Source organism: Microtus ochrogaster, chromosome 10, assembly GCF_000317375.1.
Source record: "Microtus ochrogaster isolate Prairie Vole_2 chromosome 10, MicOch1.0, whole genome shotgun sequence".
Lineage (NCBI taxonomy): Eukaryota > Metazoa > Chordata > Mammalia > Rodentia > Cricetidae > Microtus > Microtus ochrogaster.
In genome coordinates this window covers 48,678,711-48,687,172 of record NC_022016.1, presented here as the reverse complement: position 1 = coordinate 48,687,172, position 8,462 = coordinate 48,678,711, and the positions used below count along the sequence as shown (strand labels likewise).

The 8,462-nt window shown below is 53.7% G+C and overlaps 1 protein-coding gene across 1 annotated transcript; it reads left to right on the top strand.

Moving 5' to 3' along the window:
• The first annotated feature begins 548 nt into the window (after nt 1-548).
• Nucleotides 549-2,126, top strand: Id3 (inhibitor of DNA binding 3, HLH protein). Its single transcript, XM_005353024.2, has 3 exons — nt 549-929; nt 1,042-1,124; nt 1,619-2,126. The coding sequence occupies exons 1-2, from the start codon at nt 630-632 to the stop codon at nt 1,099-1,101; spliced, it is 360 nt and encodes a 119-aa protein (XP_005353081.1). The 5' UTR covers nt 549-629; the 3' UTR covers nt 1,102-1,124; nt 1,619-2,126.
• Nucleotides 2,127-8,462: the final 6,336 nt, after the last annotated feature.

Below are 8,462 nucleotides of genomic sequence, written 5' to 3'. Positions count from 1 at the left end.
ACCGCAATTAATTTTTTTCCCCTCTGGTCACAAGATAATTCCCGACGCCAGTGAGTCTGGAGGTCAGACGAGCAGCAAATTGGGGAACAAGGCGGCACTAATTCCTTACAAGTTTCCCTTGAAAATGAGAGAGAGAGAGAGAGAGAGAGAGAGAGAGAGAGAGAGAGAGAGAGAGAGAGTGTCCTTCAGGGATTTATGATGACCTCGGAGCTGTGGGTTCGAACCAGTGTTGGGCAGAAGGCAGGGGAGCTCAAAGATGTTGTGAGCCGCCAGAAAAGGCAAATGTTAAAGTTAATGGTTTTAAGTGATTTTTTTTTTTCCAAATCTCTGCTGGCTCAAGAGGCCCGCCTCTCCTCGGTATCTGCGCTTCCTCATTCTTCGCGTCCGCGGCTCAGCGGTCCTCGGCGTCAGACCAGCCCGAGGAAGCCTGTTAGCAATTTAAACTCGCTGTGAACGCCCAGGGTCGGAGAGGCGGTGCTCAGGGCGGGTGGGGGTGGAGCCTGGACGGGCTATTTTGAATAAAGGGGCGTGGCTCAGACTCGACTCTATAAGAGCCGGTTGCGGCAGGCGTGCGCCGGCTGTCTGCTGCTTTAGTGGTCTTTCCCTCACTTCCAGCTTCACTCTCCAATATGAAGGCGCTGAGCCCGGTGCGCGGCTGCTACGAAGCAGTGTGCTGCCTGTCGGAACGCAGCTTGGCCATCGCTCGGGGCCGCGGCAAGAGCCCGGCGGCCGAGGAACCGCTTAGCCTCCTGGACGACATGAACCACTGCTACTCGCGCCTGCGGGAACTGGTGCCGGGAGTCCCGAGAGGCACTCAGCTTAGCCAGGTGGAAATCCTGCAGCGTGTCATAGACTACATCCTCGACCTGCAGGTGGTCCTGGCAGAGCCGGCGCCTGGACCCCCGGACGGTCCGCATCTCCCGATCCAGGTGCGCGGGGAACCAGGCGGGGCTGAGCTGATCGTGCGGGCTGGGATGCTGCGGGTCTCTCACCGAGTCCCCGAATGACTTGGCTAACTCGCTTCTTATCCTCCTTTCACAGACAGCTGAGCTTACTCCGGAACTTGTGATCTCCAACGACAAGAGGAGCTTTTGCCACTGACCTGGCGGTCCTGGCACCTCCCGGTAAGTTTTCTTCTGACGCGGACGAGAGGGAGGCTTGCTTGGAAAGTCCTGAGGTTGACAGGACATTGCAAGGTTTAGGGTTTCCTCCGTTTAGGGAAATCCAAGCCAGAGAGAAACAAGAGGCTTATCCGTGGTCACTTAGAGTAAACGACAGTACCAATGTCAATATCACGTGTATTCCTAAAGCACGCTGCCTCTGCTCATCCAGTGTGGCCAAAGCCTTGGGCAAGTGGGCCCGCGGATCGCACCAAATAGTCTTTTAGTAAAGGAAGCCCCCTTTCCATTAGTGTCTTTTCCAAGCGGGAGGGGGAGTGGTGGCTCCGCCTGTGGTCCTTTGGCGCCAACTGGGTGGAGGCTGTGTGGGGTGCAGAGTTATCAGCTGGAGGTAGAGACCGAGTTTCCTCCCTGGCGCCGGCCAGTCTGCGGCGGCCTCCGCCTGGGCGCGCTCGGCGGAAACTGACGGCTCACTCACTCTTCTCTTCTCCCCCGCCCAGAACGCAGGTGCTGGCGCCCGTTCCTCCTGGGACCCTGGGACTCTGGGACCCTCTCTCCGGCCGGAAGCCCGAGGGCATGGATGATCCTCGATCTTGCCCAGCCCTCTTCACTTCCCCTAAACCCCTGCCTCGAGGTTGGATCGGGAACCCGAGAGCGAAGGACTGAACTTGGGTGGCCTGAAGAGCTAGCGCTGGTCAGCAGCTGGACAACGTCACCCTGTCCCCACCCTGACTCCCAAAGTCTTAAAAGACTGGCTTTTCCGAGAATGGGGGTGTCGAGAAGGGGGGCGAGTGGCTGCCCTGCACACTGCCAAGGCAGCGTGAGAGCTGGTTGTCTGATCTCCTTGGAGAACGGCTCTGCTGCCCTGATTATGAACTCTATAATAGAGTATATAGCTTTTGTACCTTTTTTACAGGAAGGTGACTTTCTGTAATCATGTGATGTATATTAAACTTTTTATAAAAGTTAACATTTTGCATAATAAACCATTTTTGAACACTTTGTGTATGACATGCGCCATCTGCCCATTTCTTAAATCTTACCTGGCTGTCTTGAGGATCTTGGGAGGAACAAGTTTGCATACCCTCTTAGGGTTGATTGGATTTAACAGCTGAAGATGAGGGATATTGTGGGGTGGATATTTGAAAGGGCTAAGAATGGAAATCCCCAAATCCATTGGGGCTGAGAGCAAGGATCTGCAATCCTACCCTGCTACAAGCTACCCAGCAAGTTTGAGACTGAGTTTTTCTTTCAGTCCCTTGAAACTTGGAAGTAGCCCTTTGATGCTACAAATTATTGGTGATACCTTCCTGACTCCTAGCAAGGGATCTGGCAAGGGTGGTCCCATTTCAGAGGTGAACAACTGACTGGTGGGCCTCATTTCTCCTGCTTGCTGGTCTGGCTTCCTCTTAGACTTCCAAGCTTCAGGGTTGCTGGGCATAGTGGCACACAGCACACCTTTTTATTCTAGTACTTGAGAGGCACTGGCAGGCATTTCTCTGCATCTGAGGTCAGCCTACCTAGGTACTGAGTTCCAGGACAGCCAGAGCTACACAGTGAAGACCAAGCCAAAACCGGGGTCTCCTCAAATCTGCAGCCACTCTGAAGCTCAGGAATGCAGCTGTGAAGCTGCAAGTTCCGTTAACGCTCAGTGAACTTTGACCTGAGAAGTTGTGAAGACTGACTAGGATTTGGGTGGGCATGACTAGGACCTTAGACTGGCCATTTTATGGGGTCAGGCCTGGGAGTGGGAAAAGAGATAAGACATCAACCCACGCCCCATCTGTCTACGCCCATCATTGCCCTTCCCCAGGTGGGATCCACCAGGCTCCTAGCCCCACTGAATTCCTGTTTATATGATCCCATCTGTGTGTTGGGCCTTGGCATGAGTTACTTCTATTTCATAACAAGCAGGGCATGTCATTACCCTTTGTGCCTTAACCCTAGTAAGCTTTTTGGGGTGAACCAGGGTCAAGGGGGGGAGCAACCTCTGCCTTTGCCAACCATCCTGCAGTCTGATAAACAGTTTTAACCTGTTCAGGATCCTGGTTTCCTCTGATGAGCTGATGGAAGATAAGAGCATCCATCCTTCAGAAAGAACACATGATTTTTCTGCAGAGTAATAGCAAACCTCCCACCTTCTGGAGGTTCTCAGCTCCCATGTGAGAAACCCTTGCCCCAAACAAACTTAGGACTCTCTCTGGTCACATCCACCTTGGAGCTGCCTTAGGCTGTGATATGGTCTCCAGATACAGATGAGCATCCCTGATTGCCCAGCACGGCAGGCTGCGGACTGTGCCTCCAGGGAGCCTCAGTTTCCACTCGTATCAGGCATTTCTGAGGGGCCTTTACTTCCTAGCCCAGTAGTCGGCCTTCTTCATAGGAGGAAAAGCTGCAGGCTTGTGTCCCTGTGACCTGGAGCGAGCCACTTCTTTCTGAGCCCAGCTGCCTTGCTAGGACCAAAGATAATGATGGGAAAGTTCTTTGAAATGCATCACACACCTACGAGGCATTATTAAGCTAATTCCAAGGAAATTGCTTGTCAAGACTCCCAGGGCTGAGCAGTTCAGGTGGCCAGGACAAAAGCCTAGACCATCCCGCCAATCCCTTAGTCATTAGAGAGTGAAAGCAATTTAGCCCCAGGTCAGAAACCTCTGGAATAGTCTGCTGTTGCAGCCATTAAGGGGAGTGCCTACCAGGTGCGCAGAGTCCAGCTCGTCTTAATCTTTTTTTCTAATCAGCAAGGTGGGTCTCTCGAATAGGTTTATCAAGGTCACAGCGTGGAAGTCGAAGAAGGTTTTTAAGAAGTTCAGCTTCCTCTAGCTTCAAAGCCCGCATTCTCACCTCTACTTCAGACTTCTCTTTTCCCTGCCACGCCACGAGTGGGGCACAAATTTGGAGCCCAGTAAGAGCTTGTTGGAAAAACAACAAACAACAAAACAGGAAGGTTTACCCCAGTTCTGTAGGAAATAAGATGATGGTACATACCTCCCTTGTAGTTTAATGGTTCGGACAAGAGACCACACATAAAACATCTCCCTGGCTCTTTGAGCTATATATACATTTGAGGGTCTTGAGCTGATTGATCTCTTAGCTCTGAAGCACAAACATTTGGGCTGAATATATATATATAGAGAGAGTATATATATATATATATATATATATATATATATATATATACTCTATTAGCTCGTGGCCACACAGTGTCTGTGACAAAGCAGGGATTCAAACTCATATCCTTGACACTTGGTGGCCTTCCTAGAAGGCAGTTCACCTGACTCTCTACACAGCGTGGGACACTCTTCAATTTTGTCTTACAGCTGTCCCTGGCCGCCACTCTCCCCCCCCCCCCCCCCCGGCTCCCCCGGCTACACCTTTAAAACTTCTGTCGATAGCATTCCCATAAGACTGCCCTCCCCTACCCCAAAGCCGGCCTCCAGGCAAGAAGAAGCGGCTCCGCGGCGCCAGGGCAGGGCAGACAGTCTCGGCCCACGTGGCCCTGGGCCTGGGAGGGCGGAGCTCCAGGCCCCGCCCCTAGCTCGGCCCCACCCCCGGCCGGGCGCCCGCGCTCTCCCGCCCCCCGCGGGCCCTGGGGGCCGCTCGCAGGTGTTCGCTGGCGCCCGGATGTCTGAGCTCTGGCTCCACTCTGGCTCCGGCTCCCTCCGCAGCCTGCGGGCGGGGCTCGTAGCCCATCCGGAGCCTCGCGGCGCCCCCGCCGCTTCTGCCAGCAGCGCGGCCTGCAGCTCCCAACCTCCCGGCCTGGGCGAGCCCCGGGCGAGCCCCCCCACCCCGGCCGAGTTGCTGACCCCACTGCTCTTGCGCTGCCCCCATCGGCGCTCTGGCCGCTGCAACTTAGCAGCGCCCCCACCCCGCTTCCTGACTCTGCCCGGCCGCCGCCTGCCTCGCACCCCGCTCCTTCCTTCCTTCATTCTTTCAGGCAACGCGCATTCCTCGGGTGCCTGCGACGTGCCCTGCACAAGGCCTCGCCGACCTTCCGAGAGTGGCCTCGAGCCACCAGGCTTCCCTGCCCTCCCTTCCCACCCCGCCCGAAGCTGGCGGTGACGCCCTACTTTACTCTAGAGTTCTCTGATTATTCTCCCTCCAGTTAGACTTCAGTCCGAGGCAAGGCTAGGAGGTCGCTGTGAAATTATGATGGGGTCGGTCTGCTGCATGGCCCGAACTGGGGTTCCTAGTAGCTTTGGTAATAGTTTGTCGCCTGGCCTCATGGACTAGATGTGGGGTCAGGATAAGGAGACTTAGAGACCAAGGTTTGGGGGTTGCCTTTGACAAGCTCTGTAAGGAGGGGCAGCTTTCTGGAAGCCCCTCCCCCAGCTCACACATCTCTTCCGGGTGGGGGCCTCACCATCATCTTAGCCTTCCTGCTGGAGACACCCACTTTCCACCAGCACTCTGCTCTTCTGAGCCAAATGTCATAGGCAGAAGCCTCCTCGGGCCTGAAGCCCTGTTGTGAATAGAAACCCATGTTGGCCAGGGTAGGGAGGGGCAGCACCCAAGAACCAAATGTGTTTAGCAGAGAACTGTTGTTCCTCCCAGTACCTTTTCCCATTTGGTCACAAATCCCCTGTCAGGGATGGGAGGACCCCCCAGGCCTCACACATGTGGCCTGTTCAGAGACATCCAGCAAGCTAGTGGTCAAGACAAGACTCGTAAGTAGGGTGTGATAGCATGTGCTTGTACTCAGGACTCTGAGGCAGGAGGATCCTGAGTTTGAGGCCAGCCTAGGATACATAGCAAGAACTAGTCTTAAAACTGGATAAGGGGGAGCCGGGTGGTGGTGGCGCACGCCTGTAATCCCAGCACTCGGGAGGCAGAGACGCGGATCTCTGTGAGTTCGAGGCCAGCCTGGTCTACCAAGGGAGTTCCAGGACAGGCTCCAAAGCTACAGAGAAACCCTGTCTCGAAAAACCAAAAAAAAAAAAAAAAAAAAAAAAAAAACTGGATAAGGGGCTGCAGAGATGGCTCAGAGGTTAAGAGCACCCGTGGCTCTTCCAGAGGACCAGAGTTTGGTTCCCAGCACCCACATCAGTTCCAGGGCCTCCAATGCTCACTTCTGGTCTCCATGCGTGTGGCATACATACACTAATAAAAACAATGAAAATAATCTCTAAAAGAAATGGGTGGATCTGGTGGTGGCGGCAAATATCTATAATCCCAGCACGCAGGAGGCAGAGGCAGGGGAATCTCTGAGGCCAGTGTGGTCTGCAGAGCAAGTTCTGGGACTGCATAGAGAAACCCTGTCTTCAAAAATAAATGGATGGATGGATGGAGCCAGGCATGGTGGCAAATACCTGTCTGTATGTAATCCCTATACTTGGAAGGTAGAGGCAGAAAGATCAAGAATTCAAAGGCGATCTTCCACTACATTGAAAATTGGAGGCCAGAGTCAGCAGGTTAATAGAGCTAGCTGCCAAGCCTGATGACCCGAGTTCAAACCCCAGAGCCTACATAGTGGAGAGAAGGGACTTCCACAGTTGTCCTTACAATGCATACTGCAGTATGCATGTGCACCCCCCCCATACACACACACATAAGAAATTTTATGAAGTCGGAGGCCAATCTGAGCAGCATTAGACTCCATCTCAAAATGCTAGGGAAGAACAGCAGATAAACAAACAGAAAAACTGAAATATCTAAACGTAAAAGACAAAGTTTGAGCCTAAACCTCCTGGATTCCCATCGAGTTCATTTTCTCTTCACCCACTGAGCTCTCCCGAAGCCAGCAGGGGTATTATTCCCGCTTTGGGGATGGGGTAGGCTGGAGTCTCGCCAATCCTCAGACCTCACCCACTGCTCTTACACAGAGACTGCTGGAAAGCACAGCCCTACCCAGAGGCTCTGGAGAAGGGCAGTTGGGATGGCACCTCCCGGAAGCCTTGTCTCTTGTCCCTGCCCAACCCCTTCCCTGCCACTGTTGCCAGGAACAAATGGAGGAAGGGTGACCAAGTAGGAGCTGAAAGCCGGGAGGGAGAGAAGGCTCTGAGAACTGCTGGGGCAGCTTAACTGGGTTCCTAGAGACACATACGGAACCCATTACCCTACATCAAGGTGGTCGCTGGCCAGCTGGCAGTGAATGGGTTTGGGGCGCAAAGCTTGTGTTCTGTGGCAGGAGGTGCTTAAGGCCCAGCTGACTCCCCAGGATTCGTCTCCCATTCTGTGACCCTGGCTCCGGCTAAGCCTTGTGTAGTTTTCAGTCTCTGCTCTTTCTAGCATCCAAACAGTTTCGAGAAAAAGGCCCCTGTACCCTGTTCCAATCCCCTGTAAATTATTCAGGAGACTCGGGGGCCACCAATACAGACAACTGCTTTCTCCCCAACTTGTCCCCCATTCTCACTGGGGCCAGAGGTCCTGTAGATCGGTCAGTGGGTCCACATGTGTGACAAACTGCACCATTCATGAGCTCTTGGTTTTCTCCCAGGACTTATCCTGGTGGGGGGTCCTACAACCTGTCAATCACCTCTTGCACTGCAGATCCATCTGCATAGACAAGAGCAGCAAGATCTTGTTCCTAGGAGGCCTTTAAAATTGCGCAGCCTCTACAGGGCAACACGGTCTGGAAGGGAGGGGTCTTCTCTCTCAGTCCTGTGACCCTAAGCTGCTAGGGGTCTTAACAAAAGCTAAGGTAGAGTGACCAGTGTGTTTGCCATCTGCCATGTTAGGAACTTTTGCACAGCTTGGGGCCATAGCTGAGCACAGCGTGTTAGGTCCTGAACACCATTCCTGGTATCTTCAAGCAGAGGGAAAAGAATGCTTTACTTAAAACATTGAGACTTGGAAGGCGGCTCAGTTAGGAAGGAGCCTGAATTGCAGGCATGAGGGCCTGAGAAGGCTGTGTGCAGGAGCACATGTCTATAATCCCAGTGCTGGGGAGGGAGACAGGAGGATCCTGGGAGTTACCGGCAAGTCATTCTTCCTGAGTCAGTGACAAACCCTGTCTCAATATACACGGAGAATAACAATCGAAGATGCCGGACATTGGCTTCCCCGCCTACGGGCCCTGTGCACACCTGGGCACACACATACAGACAGAAACCCCTGAGAACACATACCAGCCCCACACAGCCCACAATGGCCCCAGCCGCAGCAGCTCTCCTGGAGTTGGTTTTGCTTGTGTGGGTCTGGGAAGCAGACACAGCTGAGGGGAACCCAGGCTTTGACATTTATCAGCTCTGCCAGCACAGGTAAGCCGTTTATCCTCCCCGAGCCTCGCTGGATTGACATGATGATTACATTTGATGACACGTGTAAAGCTCCTGGCACTGGCTCGGCCCTGGGTGACCCCCACCGGGGAGTCTGCTAGGCCTAGTGTCACATTCCCAGATTCTT

What these genes read in the sequence shown, in the direction of transcription:
- Id3 (XM_005353024.2), top strand. Translation starts at nt 630, where the DNA reads ATGAAGGCGCTGAGCCCGGTGCGCGGCTGCTACGAAGCAGTGTGCTGC. An exon ending in GTCCGCATCTCCCGATCCAG is followed by an intron (nt 930 to 1,041) that starts GTGCGCGGGGAA and finishes CTCCTTTCACAG; the next exon opens with ACAGCTGAGCTTACTCCGGA.